General features: G+C 39.8%; 1 protein-coding gene across 1 annotated transcript in view; it reads right to left on the bottom strand.

Annotated features, from left to right (window-relative positions):
• The window catches only part of slc4a5a (solute carrier family 4 member 5a), a 35,685-nt gene that overhangs the window by 5,525 nt on the left and 8,945 nt on the right, over window positions 1-21,215 (bottom strand). The window contains exons 5-22 of the mRNA XM_084945925.1: window positions 21,040-21,192; window positions 20,211-20,324; window positions 18,070-18,125; window positions 16,354-16,511; window positions 16,173-16,260; window positions 14,109-14,263; window positions 13,679-13,807; window positions 12,866-13,040; window positions 8,066-8,199; window positions 6,249-6,520; window positions 3,980-4,014; window positions 3,481-3,672; window positions 2,397-2,510; window positions 1,894-2,055; window positions 1,569-1,747; window positions 1,304-1,376; window positions 796-864; window positions 265-438 (exon numbers count right to left, since the gene is read on the bottom strand). Of these exons, the coding sequence (XP_084802051.1) occupies window positions 265-438; window positions 796-864; window positions 1,304-1,376; window positions 1,569-1,747; window positions 1,894-2,055; window positions 2,397-2,510; window positions 3,481-3,672; window positions 3,980-4,014; window positions 6,249-6,520; window positions 8,066-8,199; window positions 12,866-13,040; window positions 13,679-13,807; window positions 14,109-14,263; window positions 16,173-16,260; window positions 16,354-16,511; window positions 18,070-18,125; window positions 20,211-20,324; window positions 21,040-21,192 (2,432 nt within the window). The remainder of the gene's footprint in view (window positions 1-264; window positions 439-795; window positions 865-1,303; window positions 1,377-1,568; window positions 1,748-1,893; window positions 2,056-2,396; window positions 2,511-3,480; window positions 3,673-3,979; window positions 4,015-6,248; window positions 6,521-8,065; window positions 8,200-12,865; window positions 13,041-13,678; window positions 13,808-14,108; window positions 14,264-16,172; window positions 16,261-16,353; window positions 16,512-18,069; window positions 18,126-20,210; window positions 20,325-21,039; window positions 21,193-21,215) is intronic.

Here is a 21,215-nt window from a genome sequence, read left to right as displayed (position 1 = left end):
CCGACTTCTAAATGGCCACCATGGTCACCACCCATCTTGAGGAGTTTGCCCCCTCACATATACTAATGTGCCACAAACAGGACTTTAATATCACCAACCATTCCCATGTTATTACGGTGTATCCATATAAATGGCCCACCCTGTAGTTTTAGCAGCAGCATCTGTGTTTCTTCCATTTCAAAACACTTGTCTCTCAGCTCCATCCATCTCACAACACAGGATCTATAATTTGTGGTGCAAAACGGAGTATTTCATCACACTTACCATAACGGGAAATATGATTGCCAAGAAGGTGGACTTGAGGACCCAGAGCACAGCCAGACATGTAATCTGGATCAGAGTGAACAGGTGTACCCTTCTGAGAGGAACATGACGCAGGTAGGTGAAGTCAGGTTGGTGCTTGGAAGGCATCATGTACAACTTTATCCTGTCCCAGAACTGTGGAAGCAATGACAACAAGAGGGTTGAGGGGCAGGAATTTATGTTAAATACAAATAAACTTACAACGATCATGAGTGCTTAAATTATTTAGAGCAGACTTGTGCAGTTTATTTATTGTTGTTTCACACATTGTGTCGAATTGAAAACCTTTTTCTTTTCTTTTCGATTTTTTCATCTTTGCGGTCTATATGGACATAATGGTATCAGCATACCTGTTGGTTGTTATTGTTACATGTTTTGCTTAAAAGCTTTAAATAAGCCACTTCACACCTGCTGTCTGTAACTCAATAAGTAAGCTGCCCAGCCACAAATTACTCAAATCATAAATAACACCAGCTGGCATACGCATGGTACCTGGATTCCACTGAGAGATGCTACACCCATGTAGAGGAAGACACCGTACAGCACAGGCATGGGGATGAACTGCAAGTGAAGGTACATGTTGGCCATAATTAAGAGAGTTCACAGCATCACAATGAGAGTGAAATTCTGACTCTTAGCAAAAATGAGTGTAGATGTGTAGAGTTTGTAGACACAGCTCTAACCAAGCTAATAACCACCCAAACAGGGTAACTGAAAAACTAATATGGAGGCTTCAAAATGTGGGTACCTGAAATTTGTTTAACATAATTTATTGATTCATTAATTTTTTAATTTATATATTGCACATTGTTATTTCGTAATCCCAATTTATTGCACATATTTTCAGAAAGAATTTGTTGCCCTGTACGGAAAAGTAGTGAGCATCTTGAGTTTTGCAGATAATAAAAACAAATCTTGAGGAAACAGCACAGAAAAAAAGCCATGCTTCATATAGCAATTACAAAAACAAAAATAAAAACATCCATTATGCACCTCATACCTTAAGTACAGGAGCAAGGAAGATGGAGACTCCAGTGAGAACGAACACCAGTATGCCTGTCACTCTTTGTTCTCTGTATGTTTGACATTGATGGGACACAAGAGAGCGTCAAGTCAGTTTCACAATGCACTTGTCTACGTCAGCTACAAAGGATTTAGGACAGTGGTTCTGTAGCTCTGTGATGTTGGTAGTGGCGGCCTATTTGACAAACTGCACTTTCCTTTTTATTTCTGAGCTCTTTGTTTTTACGCTACTGTGGACCGACCTGACCCCGAGGAACTGCGGCTGCTCTCCTGGAGCACTCGATTCACTCTCCATCTTCAGAGAGTCGATGTGAGCAATAGAGATGACGGTGGCAGCCACGTACCAGGGCAGACCCAAGAAGGAGCATGTGGCCATCAGGACTCCAACCCAGAACAGATCCAAGTGATAGCCACAGCCTTTCTGCAGGGCAAACAAAGATCATTTCTATAAAAAGCAACCTCATAAGGGGCAGGCTGTGAGTTGATAGGCTTCTGTCTGAATTTATAGCGCTATTTTGTGACTGTTACTTTGGCTTTTGATGTTGATTTGACTGGTTGCACACCTACCTTAAGTTTGTTCTCCTTGCGGTTAACAATGACAGCGCTGATCTGCTGATCCATGAAGATGAGGATGGTGACAAGCAGGGCAGGCACAAAGCTGGCCAGATACACCCACCATGGATTCTTCCCAAAAGGCATCACAAGCCAGCCACGATCCGGTCGAGTTGGCTGTTAAATGAAAGGCAGCTTTATTTTTATTAAAAGCGAGGATTCAGTTCCACAAGATCATTATGGGAACATAATTTTAAGCCAGTGTAATGAAGTTCTTTTGTTGTGGAGAGTTAATGCAATCTGTAGAAAGTCAAATTGCATCCCTGCAACGCTAACAGATATAACGGCAGCAGGGATCGTCTTCTCTAACTCCGGGCACGTTTGTTATCCAAAATGTTCATGTGTTTCCATTCAAAATTCCCTACCAGTCCCCAATACAGCAACATGTCATAGAGCTGCTCATTTTGGAAATTGTTTTTTACTTGTTTTCTTCTAAATATAAACAGTTTGGAAATTACCTTAAATTCTGTTGGGACAATAAGCTTGGGAGTTTTGAGTCCCATTAACATGTCCAGCCCAACAAAGGTCATGATGGACATGAAGATAGAGAAGTCACTGATGAGTTTCCTCAGCTGGTGCCAAACATAGAAAAAGAGAACAGTCTGTATTACAAAGATAAACATTTGCAGAACTTAAAGATGAGATGCTTCCGAGGTCTAATAGGCAGGAAGCTGCTCATAAATACTGAAAAGAAAAAGTAGCCTGCCAAGTTTCACTTTAGTCAAATGTAATCCTGGTGTCTGAAAAAGGAATACAGTAAAATAAGAAGAATTACTTCTTTGTCTGGTTGGCTCTCCACTTCCTGCTAGAAGAGTTGCTGTGCAGGTAAAAAGGAAGAACAATGATCTAATAGCTAGGTTTTCTGCCCAAAAACATCTAATACTTTCAAAAACCTGGCAGCCATTTTTTTGTTTATACTATCTTCTTCTTCTTCTTTCAGCCACAGCAGATCATCTGCCTCCATCTCACCCTAGTGTTCTCTTCTGTCACACCAACCCTCTTCCTGTCCTCCTTCACTACATCCATGAATCTTCTCTGGGATCTCCCTCTTTTCCTCCAGCCTGGTAGCTCCATATTAAATATCCTTCTTTCAAAATATCCATTATCACTCTGCTGCACATGCCCAAACCATCTCAGCCTTGCCTCTCTGACTTTTTTCAAACCGCTAAACCTGAGCTGTCCCTCTGATATGCTCATATTTAATCCTGTCCATACCTGATCCCAGGTATTTAAATACATCTAACTTCACTACCTCTACTTGCAGCTTCACTGTTTACATACATATATTCAGTCTAGCTTCTTCTTACCTCCACCTCTCCAGGCTCTCTTCCACCTGCTCAAACAATTCTGCTGGTTTGTACATTTTCATTAATTTCGCTCTTTTTGCTTGCATGTATAGGTCTTTTCTTTAAAAAAAAAAAAATAGACTGTTTTAATACTTGTTTTCAATCCACTATGATGAAAAAGTTAATTATGAGTTTTGCAAAAACATTGTGTAACTTGGTTCAAAAGGACACATATGTAGACAGATAGTTTACCCACCTTGGTTGGGAAGTAGCGGCTGAACTTGAACTTCTTGAGGGAGACGGTCATGGAGTAGGTGCCAAAGAAGAGGATGAAGGACATGAGGGCCAGATCGGGGACGTACTTGCAGGACTTTCCCACCAGAGAGCCTCCATACTTCACACACTCCTTCTTGCTCAGCTGACTCCAGTCCAGAGCTGTCACATTCAACTGGGATGGTGTTGGCAGCAGTAAGAGAGGATGAAGAAGAGCATAGTGTTTCGACAAAGACACGTAGAGAGCGAAAAATTGTCGGCGCAGATGTAAAGTTAGTAATAGTGAAAGGTCAGTGGGGTTGATGGAGAGACGCAGACACAGAGGAGGGAAAGCGACTTCTTTTAGAGACAGAGCTGACACCTGGGTTAGCTGTAAACAAAGCACGTCTGCAGCTGCAATGTCGCCAACTCTGTGGACATTTATCTTGAAATATAGCAACAAAAAGTAGAAAATTAAACATTTAATGAAAGCAAGCACTCACCCCAGAGACACTAGAGCTGTTATCTGGCATTGGAGCTAAACCATTGAAGATCATTGCAGCCACTGTTCACGGATTGGGGAGAGAGAGAGTAGGGAGGAGCCAGGTAATGAGTCGGATAGTGTAGATGGGGTGATGAAGAAAACAAAAGGGGAGGAAAGAAGAAACGCAAAATATAATGAGAATCCAGCAGCTGGACAGAGAGCACTCTGAGTCTCATGCAGACAGACAAAGGGGTACTCACTTGCAAGAGACGGCAGCCAAATTGTTTGTGCATGGCAAAAGCAAACAAGATAACAATCAGTTACAGAAATCAATGTCTGCAGAAATGACTGCAAATTACCTGCACTTGAAAAAAGGTGGGTAGATTACCATCATCAAACCCCTCAACCCAAGAAGAATAAAGCTGTTATCACTGCAGACCAAGGTTACTATAATTAACTAAAACAAACAAACAAAAAAAGAAAACTAAACTAAATCACTTTTTAAAAAATCAAAACTATCTGAAGCGATTTTGTGAACTTCAAAAAATGAAGTAAAATAAAATAAAAATCTAGAGGAAATATACTTTGTTTTAGTGGTATATTTGAGGCTCTGTATATCTACAGGACTGTGAGTCAACCGCTTTTAACCCTCTCAAGGCAGGCGTTGCCGATTTGCAACAGTTAAAAACTAACAACCTGATTACTCAGAAGTACCACTGCAGGACTTGGTTGTGCATTAGCAACAAAAAGTTTAATTTGAGACTGAGAGTGTTAAAAAGTTGCTTGTATTTTCTTGCAATACCTGTACTGATTTTCCTAAATCATGCCTCTTACATCGGGGGGGCTCCAGATTTGTTTTGTAGGCGTGGCCATATGGGGGGCACTAAACATATTGGGGTGGCACACCGAAAACAGAACTTTCCATTTTTATTATGCTGCTGTCAAATGTAGGTTACTTGAAAAAGATGGCAAAAACAGAAAGAAAAGAATGATATGCCTAGTTAATTTCCTGCTATTATAGCTGATATCACTGAAAATAGGTACATATAAAAACCATTTAAGATTTTGAAATGCATAAAAATCTGCTTTAATTGATTGATTGATGAAACTTGTTCAATAAAGACAGATAAGTGTTGGATCAGGTAAGAGTGTGAACTGTTGCCTGTCTCTGTGTTGGCACTGAGATGCACCAGTGATCTGTCCATGGATTGGCACCAGCTTTTCTGCAAACTTATTACATTATTACCAACATAGGACAGCCTTACCTTGACCCGCCACCACCCCAACCCCTTAGACAGTAATACTAATTATAAAGACTAAAACGGAAATTAAAACTTTGCATTTTCAAACAATAACAATACTGGTGGTGGCTGAAATGACTACACTAAATCGCAACCAAAAGGTGAAAATGAAATAAAAATAAATAGTAATTAGAAAATACAAAACTATTATAACTCTACTCCAGATATCATCACAAGTATGGTTATAAAGAAATGATGACAAAGACACCCACAGACCTATTATAGTGTAGTTATTTGTCAGTCCTCTCTGTGTGATGTTAATAGTTGTAATAAGTTGCCTCCAACATATGCTTGATATGCCTGTACAGCTATAGATGGTCAAAAACAGCTAAAACAGTATAATTTAATCTTTGGTGTGCTAAATAATGTGGACCGGTGGCAGCTTAAAATAACCACAGGAGGCATCTGCTAGGAGACACATTAATGATGTATGCCATTAAAGTGAACGCTCTGTCAGTGAGAAAACACTGCAAAGGAAACCAGTGGACAAAAAAAAAGATCTAACATTTCTTTGTAGCAGGCAAACGTTTCATTATTACCTGATCGACTAAAAACTGACGCGCATTATTACCTCGACAGCCATTCATTTTAAATCTTTTTTCTGATATACGTGAGAAATTAGTTTTAATATTTTAACTGTGAAATAAGTACCAAAGCTGAGATAAATAAAATTCACAATAACACTGAGTGATAATTTCTTTTCTTGTCAACAATCAACAGATCTTGATCCTGCTTCATGACCCTATCATGAGCCCTACGCATAATTAAAGTTATTTAGTTTGCTGTACTGCATTTATTCACATATTGTTATAAGTAATAATTAAACCAATGAAGTCAAGACATTAAAGCTGACGGCATTCTCAAATAAAGCTGTTGATAAAGTGAACACACACATGCGTTTGCTTCTGTAATCTGCCTGTCATGTCAGTCCAATGAGACTAATAATCCCCCTTTTCTCTCTATCCCTGAGTCAAGGGGTGAACTCACTCGGGTCTGGGGCCAGGCACTCGCACTTGTAGGTGGTGACATAGTCGGGCTTAAAGTCTGTGTTGATGGGATAATATTTGAAGGCGCCCACCATCTTCTTGATGGCGTCAGAGATGAAGATGAAGGATATAAGGCTGGAGAAGCCCTCCTCAGTAAAACGCGTCATGTATTTGATGATGTAACTGGCATCTGTAGCTACGAGGATGAAACACTGTAGGCACGAGTGCATGCCGATCCACAGACGCAGCTCCATGTAATCTATGCTGTTGTTCCTGTGGAAGCGACAGGTCAGAAAAACAGGTGGGAGCAATGATGAATTTAGGCACAGAACACAAAGATATCCAGTGTTGTGCAAACAGTACATTATCTGTGAATATAGAGCAACTTGATGGGGAAAAACAACCGTGTTTGGAGTGTTTACAGACAAATATCAAGGCTTGAGTAATCAAACACATGATATGTGCGAGCGAAATCACCAACTACACAAGGACTCGGTTTGGACTTCTTATCCTTCCTTCTTTATATCATCATCTTATCAGTCGCATGCACAAAATAGATCTATTATCGTGCATATATATTTTGCATGCATATAATTATAATTCTTTCCACAATTAAATCTACACAAGTTTAAAAAAAAGCTTTAATTAATGTTTTTTTTTTTAATTTATTACATTCAAACTGGTTATAATTCTGTATATTTAAACTGTTGATTGTTTTTCCAAGTTTATTCAGTTTTTACACACAGTTAAATGTGATAAAGTTAGATAAGCATTCATGTGGAAGCCCACTAATGTTATTTAATCTTTGAGAAGGACCACTGTGTCACTGCATCACGCCAGCCCTAATGGCCATCAACAAGCTGATATTCTGACCCATGAGCGTTTATCAACGATTACTACATTATTACATGCATCTGCACAAAGGCATCGGATCACACTCATTGTCAATCTTTATCTCACCTTTAAATACAGGTGACTGCATTTTTCACATCTGTCATGCTGTCTTGTTAACAAACCCTCTACATACAAACTAACATACTGAAATCTCAAAGCTGTCTCTGCAACGCTGGCTCTGTATAGGACCACATTTTGCAGAATCCTCAGAAAAATACAACACCAGCTAAAGCGCTGGTATTTTTGGGCGCATCAGTATGTATCAGGCTGGGATGTCATCTACTTGACCTAGTTTGTTTCATGCAAACAAATATTTTGTATAAACAAATATACCGCTTGGAATTTTTCACTGTGACAATAAAGACAGTTTGATTTTTGGTAAACATTTTGTTTTTGTTCATACTTAAAATAGTTCACTGTTTCAGTACAAACACTATGTAGCAGGCTGTGTTTACATGTATACTCTGTGGTATCAGGGCTGTCAATATAAATCGAGGTAAGTACAAGTGATTGCTAAGTGGATTTGAGGGTTGGTATTTAATGGTAGCTGAACTCATTACTTCAGCAGAACTGCAGTCAGAGCAAAGATCAGAACGGCAAAAGCGCTTCTCCGGCTGTTTTCTGGTTAAAGTAACCAGCAAATTAGAATCAAGGCATTAATCCTTTTTTTCTTCATCTTCTTCTTTCTGCAGCATTTCAGAAATTTGGAATTGCATTCAGCCTGAAGTAAATAAAGCCATACATATGCTCCCACATACTGCACATAGCATTTCAACTGAAACTCTTCAACCTAAAATGATTTTAATGCAAACCGTAAACATAATAATGTGGTGAGATGAGATGTTTACTCCTGACATTACTGAGGTCTCTTCAGAACATGAACCTTCCCAGTATATAAATCTACTATGCTCTAAAGCGGCTCACTTGCTGAATTCAAACAGCAGCTTTTCAAAGATGAGGATCGGTCCAGTGGAACTGAGGATGATGAGGGGCTGACCACCAAAGAAACAGAAGACAGAACCAGCCAGGGCTGTACCCAGGAAACTCTCCATCACACCCTGTTGGCAAAGAGAGAGAGAGAGACAGAGAGAAAGAGAGAGAGAGGTAATAGGGTTGAAATAAGTGCTGCTGTGGAATGAGATTCCCACACCAATTTGTGAAATTAACAGGCAACTAAAAATCGCTGGTGCTGATTAAGACAGCAATTCAAGATGAGTGTGTGTGTTGGTGGGAGAAAGGTGATAGCAAGTGCTGTGTTTGAGAGCATTAGACATAAGGCAAAAGGCTTCACAGGGAAGCAATATAGGCAAGTCAAAGCACTAATCTGGAGTTATTTCTGCCTGGACCTGTGTTTTTGTCTATGACAGTTTGTTTTTGAGTGGTGCAAAGATATTGATGCTTAACAAGAAAAAAGAGAACAGCTCAGAAAAATTAACACATGGATGGTCAAAGGAGCTTGCAAAGTAAAGCGTCTGGATTTCTTTAAGTTGCTTGAAGACGTTTCACCTCTCATCCGAGAAGCTTCTTCAGTTCTAAGTTAGAACGGATGAGAGGTGAAACGTCTTCAAGCAACTTAAAGAAGTCCAGACACTTTTCTTTGCAAGCTCCTTTGACTACGATGACCTGGATGACTGAGAACCTTCACAGACAACACATGGATGGCAGCTGGACAAGATGGCATCCCAGCACAAGCTCTCATATATATATATATACACACACACATACATATATATATATATATACACACACCCATCTCGCCCCTGCGGGCGGTTTATCCTTCAAGCTCGGGTCCTCTACCAGAGGCCTGAGAGCTTGAGGGTCCTGCGCAGTATCTTAGTTGTTCCTAGGACTGCGCTCTTCTGGACAGAGATCTCCGATGTTGTTCCCGGGATCTGCTGGAGCCACTCGCCTAGCTTGGGAGTCACCGAGTGCTCCGATTACCACGTCACCTTCACCCTCCACATCCTCTCGAGCTCTTCTCTGAGCCCTTGGTATCTCTAGCTGTGCAGTCTCTAGCAGTCCCTTCTTTCGAATGTTGGAACACTGAGCTACTAGTTGTTTCGCTGTCATTGTGGATGTTGGGTATCGAAGAATCCATAGGTCCCTCATCCTATTCATGTAGCCCCTTCCGCCAGGGTTACTTGTGTAGTAGCATTCCAACAACGCCCTGTTTTCATCTCTTGCCCACCGATGCCTTCTTGTTCCAGTAGCCCACTTGTCGTCAGGGTGCCCTGGTTCCTCAACACCTGACGCGGACCTTGTTGATCCGGGCGACGTCCGAGCCGGCATGCCTTCATATTTATCTGTCTCGCTCATGTCTGCGGTAGGCTCGCTTAGCATAGGGGGTCTAGATACAGACACCCCAGACAGGAATCAAACTTGCGATCCTCTGCTCCAAAGGCGTGTAGTCTAACCACTACGCTATCCAGCTGCTTAATATCTATATATCTATATATATATATATATTTAATACATTTCAAGAATTTAAAGTAAAATTTGTTCACTTTGTCATTGAACACTTTGGAGTTCCATAGTTTATTGAGTCAGTCTTGAGTGCAATATAATTTTGGTGTATAGATATTTATAAACAATAACGAATCTTGAATATTCTGACCTCATTGCAGTGGACTCTATTTACAAAGCCAAATACTCCAGTGAGGACAGGTTCGCATTAATGAAATAACAGAATCACTGTATTATGACTGTGCAGCAAAATGTAACTGATGATGGTGTCTTGTAGTTTCTCTCACATAACACCATGACGCACTGAAGTAGATTATCTAATTATAGACAAACTAAATTAAACAGAGGAAAACTGTGTCACTGACATGACAAACTAGCTGCGTAGAGCTTAAGACTTAATATGTATCTTACCTAACTTCATAAACATGACACGCAAATTATGCTCGAACTTCCTGAACAGACACCCATCGATTTTAATCTACTGCTGCTACTTGCCTGTGTTTACATGTGTTGCCTGCGCTTGCTGCTCCGCTTCAATGGCCAGTGCATGCATCGACAGTAGACTCATCTATGAGACACTCATCTTGAAATACATACGAATTGTTCTGTAACTCTAATTTTCCTCTCTATTAAAACACTACTCAATTATCACTAAAGGTCACCAGTTAACATTCCAGGTAACCTGGAAATCCGTCCTCCGCACATTGGCCTAACTACTGATTAGGGGAATAGCAGGGATCATTCTTCTTTCTGCTATTTTTTGGTGCTTGAACTACTGATGTGATTAGCTGACATTAAGATCTGATAGTTTAACCTGGAATATCTTCAGGAACGGTTCTCCAGGTTTGTTCAAGGACACTGAAAGCTCTTCTTTGGATATTGTTCCTTTTGTTCAATTTTCTCTTAAAATGATCCCACACTGCCTTAACAATGTTCCAGTAAGGCCAATCCATGGCTGACATTATTCCATTGTGCACTTCTAATTATGCTTGGACAGGCGGTGTTTGAGATCACCATCATGCTGAAAAATGAAGCCGGTGAAGATGGTGAATCAAAATCAGACGGCATTTGTCTACATTCATATTTTCATCAACACCACTGGCTGAAATATAGCTCCAAACCATGACAGAGCCTCCACTGTGTTTTACAGATGGCTGGATATTGAAAGGAGAATGATTTGAATTTGGATTTATAATGACATAAGATGCATTGCCACTGAATTTCCAGTTCTTGTGTAATTCTGTATACCTTCCTGTTTTCAGTGGCTTCTTAAAGCCACCTTTCTACTGAGACTATTTCTAATGAGGCTTCAGTGAACAACAGTTGCATCAACTGAAGGGCCACATGTGTCAGGTTTTTGCTGTTCCACTGTACTGTACATTCCTGCAAGACTGAAGATACATAATTACAGTTAAGTTGTTTTTTTTACACTCTTATAACTCTGCATTACATCAGATATTGTGGATATTTTCTTAACAATAATAAAAAAATCTGAAGGCTGAGCCACCTTGACAGATCAGAACAATAACGGTGGATCTACAGTAATATTAAATAATTCATGGCCAATGCTGTCAAACAGCAGTGCTGACAGCATCACTCTCTTTCATACCATAACATAAAACATATATTGCAGAATTTTCCACCAGGTTCTGTGACCACTAGAAGGCCAAAGTGCAGCTGTTTCCTCATTCACAGGGAGCCAGAACAAAAACACAGAAAATCATTCATCTGCGTCTTGTTGTGCCAGATAAACAGTGTTTCTGTTTATCTGGTCTCACCGTGCTCTTCTAAAGGCGTTCTGTTTTCTGTGTTTTAACTAATGTGACTGTGTTATTTTTGAAAACTTAATGTTAGTAAATATGTCTTGTTGCCAGCCATCAAAATGTTAAAATTATTTTTTAAAGACTTTTTACAACCAGGTTCATCAAAATCACAGACAATTAAAGCAATCAAAGCAAGGTGCAGTCTCCAGGCCCACACAGACGTCACTTACCTTAAGTCTCCCTGCAAGATCAACTTTTCTCCAGTCGCAACAAGAATTTTGAAAACATAAAAACATATGATAACCTCTTATTCCTATAGGGTATCATTAATGCCATCACTATAAATTAAAAAGGATGTTTCTCCTCATATATAAAGAGCATTTCTATATTCAAAAGACAAGAGACGAGAAACAGAAAAAAAATGTTTGTCAGAAGCTTTCTACCGGTCAGATAGCAGCTCCACCATTTTTACGATTTTTTAACAATGTAATGGTTACTTACTGTGGAATTGTACTCAGTTGGAGTTCAGTCCCTGTCTAGACTTAAAGGCTCTCTGCCTTCCTTGTTAAGGAACTTTATTAAGGGGTTTAAAGTGACGTTAGCTAAGTACATCAAAAATAATCTGATTATCTTCAATGAAATTACAGGAAATCTCTAAACGTCTGCTTTGAGGAAAAAACATCATGATGACAAATAAATGAAATGTCTTTTCAAAAACAAAAATCACAATTCAATTCCCCTAAATAACACCAGTTAATGTTATAGCATTTACTCTGTTGAACACAGGCAACAATATACAGAACTTTTTGTATATAGTTAGTTAAAAGATTAAGCGATTCAAGATCAAACTCATAGAAAGAAGGACTGAGAGAAAGAGGCAGAACAGCATGAACTACACAGGCACAGCAATGTGCTAATAGCAGAGAGATGTAAAATATGAGATGTGTATGTTTCTGATATTTTGATTCAAACTTAACAAAGCTATGGGCTGGCTTGGAGAATGACTTGTTTTAATGAACAAGTTAATGAGGTCGAAACTCCCACCAGGCTTTGATACTTCGGGAAAAGGATTAAGACCCCGACGATTTCAGAAATGGCACCTACTGGATTTAATTGGCCCCTTTTATGTCATAAACTGTGAGCTTGTGATTTTGCCCCATCTGTTTGGGCTTGTTTAGGATCTATAATAAATTACAAAAATAAAGATTTATTGTTCAAATCACTGATTAAGTCTAATGCTATTTTCATCCCATAGCAGTCCACAGAGGGAAGGGAAATGACAAACAAGAGACGGCTACGAGCCACAAAGAGCTGTTTCCCTGGTGATTTTGAGCAATTATCACAAATGCTGTGATTTAAATAAACGATGCTTTGTTTTCGATGCTTACTATCGATCTGGGTAGCTCGAATTTTCTTTCCAGCAAGGTAGCAGCTGCAATGCACTTCAAACAGTGCTTTCTCCAAATGTACAAATCGTTATTACGGCACTCGGCATTACCTGGTAATTGTCAGTGGCGTCCCCAAGGAGCCCACCAAAGGTGATGGCATTGGTGATGCAGCCTAAGTAGATGAAAAGCACAGCGGAGATGGACTGAATGTGGAACCCTTCGTAGAAATCACTAGGGAACCATGGCAATTTCCTCTTTATGTCCAAGTACAAACCCCCACAGAACCTGTTGCACAACAACAACCGACACAGTTGGTTAGGATGCTTCACACACTCCGCCTCTCAGCATGTCACAGTATTTTCTCTGAAGCAAGAAAGCAGAGACTATATCCATGAATCACTTACACAGTGATTTGACATCTATACTTGCAGGCAGGAGAGGCTACTGCTTGTCGCTTTTAAGTCTATTTTCTCCAAGTTTAAAAAGTCACTTCTGTGTTTTGACTTTGACAAAGTGTAAGCACTACTTACCACTGAAACCTACTCTCTCAGGTAAGATTTTCTTGATATTTTCTCAGGCTATCATTGGCAAATTGGATTTGGATAAAGCCATATTTATCCTTTTATAGTGCATTTTCTACTCTGAAACAAAACAAGACAAGGAATGTTCCATTTTCTTTGTTTCTTTCTTTTTGCAGGCACAGCTGAAACTGGCAATCCAATGCTGTCCATTTTACATTAGTTTAACTTTTGTACCTACAGCCACGCTACTCATAAGGGAGTATCGGCATTTTTTAGGACAGGTGTGCTTAAATAACTTGCCCATTCTGCCAAATTTTGATAAGGCCATATTCAAATTCCCAGAGTCTGCTTGTGTTTAGTCTAAACCTCTCAGCAGTTTGCCACGCGGCCCGGGCTGCCTACCGTCCAGTGAATGCCAGCTCCTCTCCAAGCTCATGCTGAACTGGCATCTCCTCGTCTTCTGCCAGGCCTCCTCCTCCGCCAGCTGTGCCGTTCATCTGTCCCAGCTCATTTAGGGAAAAGACTGACTTCCTGCAAAGGACACGTACATGCCACACATGTGAGCAAATATGAGATTTAAACTTTTTTCACATATATTTATTCACTCGAACGGTCTGTCTATAACCTGTTTCAACCTTGCAAACTGGTACTTGCTGACTGAAAGGCACAATTTCACCCTTTCTTTCAGAGAACATTTTAATTTTCTGTAACTCGATATTTCGACCTAAACGATTTTAGTATAGTTTGCAATTGCTCTTGGCACATCGCTCATTGTTCAACTACAGCTTTTTGACCTTTATATGTATTACTCAGGCGGTTAGACATCCCCAACCTTTTGTCAGCCGAGGGAACCTTCTTAGGCGGCTCAATGCGGATTTTGGGATCCCATTCCCCAGGTGGAAGCACAATCACTTCGTCCAGAAACTCATCTATTCCTGCAATAAGATCTTCCCGATCTCTTGCCTTGTAGGCTACGTCACTGAAGAGCTGGGAAGGAGGAAGACAGAGAAATAAAAGAAAAGGTTTTACAGTTTCTCTTGGTAATAGTAATAAGTATGTACTGCCCTAATAAGCTGTGTTTGCCTGTCACCTTTGATGGAGACATATTGAACATTGGTTGTTAAGGCTATATTGACATCTGTCCTCAGCTGGATTCAATTCAAGAATAACTGCCAGTCAGCCACTAATCATGCCCATAGAGACTAGTGTGCACAAGCATTATATGTTTCTAAATAAGGCTGTATCAACAACAGGGGGAAAAAATCAAGCAGTGGTTCTAATTGGTAGTGAAAATGTTCTAATGGGCACTGGCCCCATTCAGAAATCTTTTCCAAATAGTAGATGTGGTACTTTATTGATTTTCTCCATCTAACTACACTTCAAATAACTTGGTTTTGATCTGTAGAACAGTCATTAGATGCGTCAGAGCCCTTTTTCGCGGTGCTGCCATGTTTTTTGGTTGAGTTAAATCAAGCTAATGACTGCACAGGCTATTTTCTACATAGGACAGATGCTTTACAGTTAGTTGTTGGCACATACAGTAGTAAAACAACTTCAAGCAAAAGGACATTTTGCCATTAAGAAGATTACGAAAAATTAGCAATACAGTTTGACTGTAATGCTAATGTTATAGAGTCAATGAATGTGTGTATAACCAGCACTATTGACTCTGTGTTCTTAAGAGAACGCTAACATAATCACAATGACTACATTAACATGCTTAAATCTAGCCGGTGCAGTGGTGTAAATGCTCACCGTCTTAGTTAAACATGCTAATGTTTAGCACCAATCAGAGGTTAATGCTAATGCTAGTTATTATTATTGAGTAAATTCAGTTCTTTACAGCAAATAATAATTATCAACTGCACAAAAGTGTTATACTGAAAGGACAGGACATGGCCAAAGTCATCAAAGTTAAGCCTAATAACTGAACATGAGAGCCTGTAGGAGAGAAGCACGGCACTCAAAGAATCCTCAGTAGAAATCTGTTAATATGAGCCAATCATGCTATTGCAATGACGCATACATAGAGTTTCATGACAGCTGCAGCTGTGTGGTGGCAGAGCTGTGTACCCATAAGTGTGAATGTCCAATATCTTGACTGGTACTGTTAACTCCTGTATTACTTAAAAAATTAAGTTATAAAAATAATTGATGAAACAATTAGTTTAATGAAAAGTTGTTTTTTTGTTTTTTTTTACTAAAGTAGGAATTTGAATGTTTTTATTTAATGGAATATTGTCTGTATTACGGGAAGAGACTGACAGCTGCTGACCTAATCTTGGTTTTTGAACAGGTTTAAATAAAGCGTTACACATAAACATGTTCTGCTCTTAAATTTGACCAGCACTGCCTTGTCAGTGTGGCACGAGAGGAGAGATTGAACTCCTATTGAGATGCCACATAATAATTGTCAATACTCAATAATAGGTCAGCTTCAAATTACCAGCCACAAACCTATAATCATGTTTTAATTGTGGATGGGAAATGTGCTTCTTTTGCACTCGGACTAATTTAAAATAACAGCCTGTCACTTCCTTACTGTTTGTATCTGCTATTAAAATGACACACAGTAACTTAGTGACACAATACAGAATAACAGCTCAAACTGTTTTCAGGGAAGAGAATACTGCTGCCATTAGAAAACAATTAACGACTCATTATCCAAATAGAAACCCCACTTATAGCTGATGCTTAACAATCAACATCACTTCCAGACGTACTCCAAACATAATGCTGGACATGCCAGTGAACGCTGAACATGTCCTTTACAGGAACTCTGAAGAATCTTTATATTTATTTTTGCGTTTCCTGAGAAATGTCAGCGTCAGATTGTCAAGTCTAATGAAGAACGCATGCTATGGAAAGATTTTAACACACAGTGACAGGCACTTACATCATCCACCATTAGAGTTGCTATTGCTCTGCCGATCTCATTATAGGACTTGGCCTTTCCTTGGGGCCCCAGCAGAATAAACAGAAATCTGTAGAGTGAGGAAACAAATGTGAGGTATGTTCTGGGACTGCAGATGTTTGTTGTTGGTTGGCGGGCAATGACATATTGTAGTGATTTTTACCTGGTGGGAACAGGGACCTCTGTCAGACCTCCTAGAGTTGTAGCTTGGGCCAGGCGAACAAACGCCACAAAAGGTTTGTTGAGGAAGTCTACCTCGCCCACTAAGACATTGGAAGCCTCCGCGTCTCTGGGGATCTTCTTCATGAATTTATTTTTCAACTACAGAAAAAAGGCAGAAAAAAGGGAGAACGCAGTCCAGCATTATCGTGTCGGCATAGTAGAATATGTGTAATTCCTACATGTTATAGACTTTGTTCTGAGGTATTCATATTTCATTTTACATGTTTAATTGTTTTGTTTTTGCATCTTGTGGCAATCTTCAGTTTCCTATACGTATTACTGTCGCGCTCTCATAGTTTAAACTGAACATACAGAAAATAAACTTCTTACAAAATCATTTGTGTAACTTTAAAAAATGTATTACTCTTCTATTCTCTCATGTATGACAACAAAGTGAAAATAATATAATAATACTGAACCAGCTGTTTAAGTTTATCTTATAAAGTCATTTTTCAGTTAGGAGGATGTTAAGACAAAGACTGCTGTAACTGAGACGTGTGCTTTTATTGTGACGGTGTTGGTAGGTGTAGTGATTGGATCTACCTACAGGGATCATTAAAGTTTCATTCTGTCATTACAGTCTCTCAAAACCCGGCAGATTAGCCCGGGAGGACGTTTTTTAAATGCAATCCTGTGTAGTTAAGTGGGCATAAAATCCTTAAAGAAATGCACACAAACAATCAGAGAGGCAAAACAATTGCCTGTGACCCGAAATGGTGAACCAGTCTGACCTGTTTGATTACATCTAAAGGTGTGGCAGGAAATTGGACTGATGCACGATAACACGGAGTAGTGGAGAGCCTTTTCAACAACACATAACCCGAATCTGTGGCTCCACGTGAGAGCAAAGCACGTGGACTGATGGACCGACAGTGAAATCCATCTTTTTCTCAGTGCCAGCTCAATATCGACACAGAAAATGTGGCACACACAAGCGCAAATACACACTGTAACAAAATGAACAATCGCTTGTCCGTTGTCACATGCGACCATTGTAGACCTCAAAATAGAATTTGAACAGCCAGCCAAACGATAAGTAGAGCCCTCGGAACCGGACAACCAGTGCTGGCCCCCCTGCCGACTGTCACAGACAAATTTTGTGGCCCACATAGCACCCTTTAAATTCTCATTCATTTCTTCTTTTTTTACACGATCCCTCCTAGTGAATGACACATAATCTGACCTGTCAGTTACAAAGCCCTGTAGCCTAATTGAAGCGACATCAGCACGCTTTTGCAGCGGCACTGGCATGCGTCACCAGGTTTAACTCCCATTACTGCATCAGCTTCACTAATGAGTGAGTTATGTGTTTGCACACTCTCTCTGTCACTTGATGCCACCTCAGCGAGCAGCTGCAATGAAAAATTGATGAGTGGTGAAGAAACAGCAATTCAATACAATGAAATGCCTTACTGGTAGGCAATCTGTCGAATAATGAAAGGCAACAGAGTGGAAATAAATGTATCCTCCAGAGATTCCCTCAGTGCAGACAGATAGACATTTGCCAGTAGAAAAGACAGGAACATGAATTTGGTCATTGTCAGGATCAAACCAAAGCCACAAAACTATAAAACACACTTTTTAAAAAGCCTTACGCATGTGAAGGCTGTATCCCTGACATACTGAATGTAATGAGCTGGTTTCAGTAATAACTCACCTGGTCTGTGCTTGGAGTGTCCGCAATATCATTCATACTCCTGCTCTGGGCGTGACCTGCGAGGTTGGGACAGTTATACAGTTATTACTCTTTATATCCACCTACTTGGAATCATTTCAGCCCTGAAATTGATAACTGGCACATAAATTCTATGAGATACAGCTATTGGGTAAATCTTCACAGTCTAATGCACTACAGATGCCATAAAGTCTTATTTTATGATGTTCATGCATTTTGGAAGTAAGGTGCAGAAAGTATGTTTTTAGTTTTGTCACAGTTAGTGGTGAGGTTGTAAAGGCTGTAGTATATTGTATATAGTATAGAGCAGGGGTGGCCAGCTCTAGGCCTCGAGAGACGGTGTCCTGCAGGTTTTAGATAACACCCTGGGTCAACACACCTGAATCAAATAAATAGTTCATTACCAGGCCTCTGGAGAACTTCAAAAAATGTTGAGGAGACAATGTAGCCATTTAAATCAGCTGTGATGGATCAAGGACACATCTAAAACCTGCAGGACACCGGCTCTCGAGTCCTGGAGTTGGCCACCCCTGGTATAGAGTGTATTGCAAAGTTGTAATGCATTGTAATGTACTTGGAGATCATCATTTTAAATCAGGAAACAGTTTGTCTTTTGTATTTTTTGTTCTTTTGGTGCTACTTTTCCCATTTCCTTCACTTTCAGCTTAACCACACTGGGTGTAACTTGTAGGATGATGTAAGTCTTGGAAATCAATCTTTAAAAATTCAAAAGTAATCTTTTGGCTCAATACTATTACGATATATCGTTCAGTACACTGAAGGATAATTATCTATGGTGCACTATGTGATATCCATGTAACTGAAAAAGTAAAAATACCTCTAAAAATCAAAAAAGCTGTCATTTATTGACAGTACTTTTGTGTCAGCATGTGTGTGCATTTTACTGATCAATGAAATAATGCGTCATTTCAGTTCATTGCTTTCCGACCTGCTTTCCCCTCCTGTCCACCATTTTCCCCATCATCTCAGTTTCATCTACACTATATTGTCAATCTCATTCTCTTATGAATGACACCATATGAGGTCAATGTCACGGCGGGTGCGCTGATAAGTTTAGTTTACAGGACCCAGAAGCAGACACTGAAAGACACTGAAATGAAAACTAAGAAAACTGTGAACACTCAGAAAACTAAAGGACTAAGAAACTCAGTGAAAATACTATGACAAAACTATGAACACTGAGTAAACTATGACGAAACACTATGGGGATGCAAACAGACGACCTGACAACGAAACATAGAAAACAGAGGACTTAAATACACACATGAGGTGATCAGGGGAAGTCGAGACACATGAGGAAACAGCTGACAAGGATGAACATAACGATGCACAGGAAATGTAAATCAAACACAATGACATGAAAACTGGACTTTCAAAATAAACAGGAGAACATGATGAGGCAGACCAAACAACATGGGCTTGACACATGACACATGAAACACAAAGGGCAGGTGGGACCAAAGCCCAGGGAAAGGGGAAATGAGGGGATCCAATAGCAGCACTAAGGCTGAACCACTTAGGGGTTTTACGGGAGCTAGATGAGCTAAACCCAAACGATAAATGGCAAAACATGAAGCCTCAAGTTCTAACTAATAATACAAAACAAGAACTTAACATTTCCCCATAAATAAACAATATATCATGAACTCAAAATGCTGGGTCACAGACCCAGCCCATGACAGTCATGAAGTAGTCACTCTTAATGTCTATTTTTTCCCGTCCTTATTTATGCTCAAGAATCACTAAAGAGCAAATTTTCCATGTGTTAGAATAAAAATCCAGAATTAGGAGAGATGGCTTTGACAAATCAGTATCCTCTGAGTACATAAATGTGCTCAGAGGATACTGATTGGTCTGTAAATATTAGCTAACAATCTGAGCTTGGTGTCCTGAATTTATTTATTCAGTCTTCACATATGCAGAAATGTTAAACAGCAATCTACAAGTGAAACTATAATGTGTTATTTGGAGATTGTAGGATGATACAGTTATGGTTATATAGGCTTTGACTCTTTACAGTGCTCTTAAAACAAGGAAAAATATAATGACTTTTATTTTGAAAAAACATCAACCGGCTTTACAAGCCAAAACCTGACACTCACGCAGGCGGCCATAGTTGGCTACTGGCTGCTGCTTTATTCGGAGGTCCTCTGTGGACCTGTTGAAGTTGGCCATTTGCCCCGGACCCGTTCCACCTCGGGGTCCAACATTCCGATCTGCCATGGGAAGGGAAGCAGGAAGAGAAACACAACAGAATCAGTGATTGGACGTGATGCTTTATGATTTATTGAACACCATGTGCCCTGTCTTGATGATATGTGGAAATGCTACAGTGGTAATTAACTCATCAAACATTAATACGTCCCCTGTGGAGGATATGAGCCTTGTTGACTCAAGAGTGTTCATTCATTCAGTGAGTGAGTTAAATATATGCATAATTTATTTCTCAGTAGCATCAAAATTACATATCAGCCCAGAATGAAGCCAACGACAAAGAAAAAGAATTGCTATAATTAGGGATTCACAGTGTTGTTTCATGTGATGGCATTTCATAATGCTAGCTCTCCAACAATGTGTTTAATATTATCAGTCAGGGGAAACTCAAACTGATGTAATACTTTGGCAGGTCAACTACTTGTTATCTTATAGACTAAGGAATCAGCAATCAATTTTCCCAATGAGCCACAATTATGGCCAAATTATAACATCTACTCTTACTAGTAGTCGTTTATAATGAGGTAAAATTAACACTGAGCAGAAATGAGTTCAGCTTACTGCTGCGCCTCTCCCCAACAGTCTCGGTTTATCATGTGGTCCCTTGAGAAAATTAATCACCCACCCCTGCTATACTTAGAATATCGGTCTCTCATGGATTATTCACACAGAGCTACACAGGGCAGGTCAATCTGTGTCACAAGTTGGGTCACTCACTGGTAGAAGAGCTGGACTTGCCAATGTCAGCTAAGGAACGGTGGATCGGTTTCTTGGTCTGGTGTCGATGCTTCCTCAGCAGGACAAAACTGATCTTTTCTCTGAGATCAGGAGATATCATGCCTTCCTCTATCTGTCTCTCTATGATGTCATCTAGAAAAGAGACACAAAATTTC

Source organism: Perissodus microlepis, chromosome 12 (genome assembly GCF_051167445.1).
Source record: "Perissodus microlepis isolate ML-2025 ecotype Zambia chromosome 12, ASM5116744v1, whole genome shotgun sequence".
NCBI lineage: Eukaryota > Metazoa > Chordata > Actinopteri > Cichliformes > Cichlidae > Perissodus > Perissodus microlepis.
Note: the sequence above shows the minus strand (reverse complement) of the source record. Positions and strands in the feature narration are given on the sequence as shown.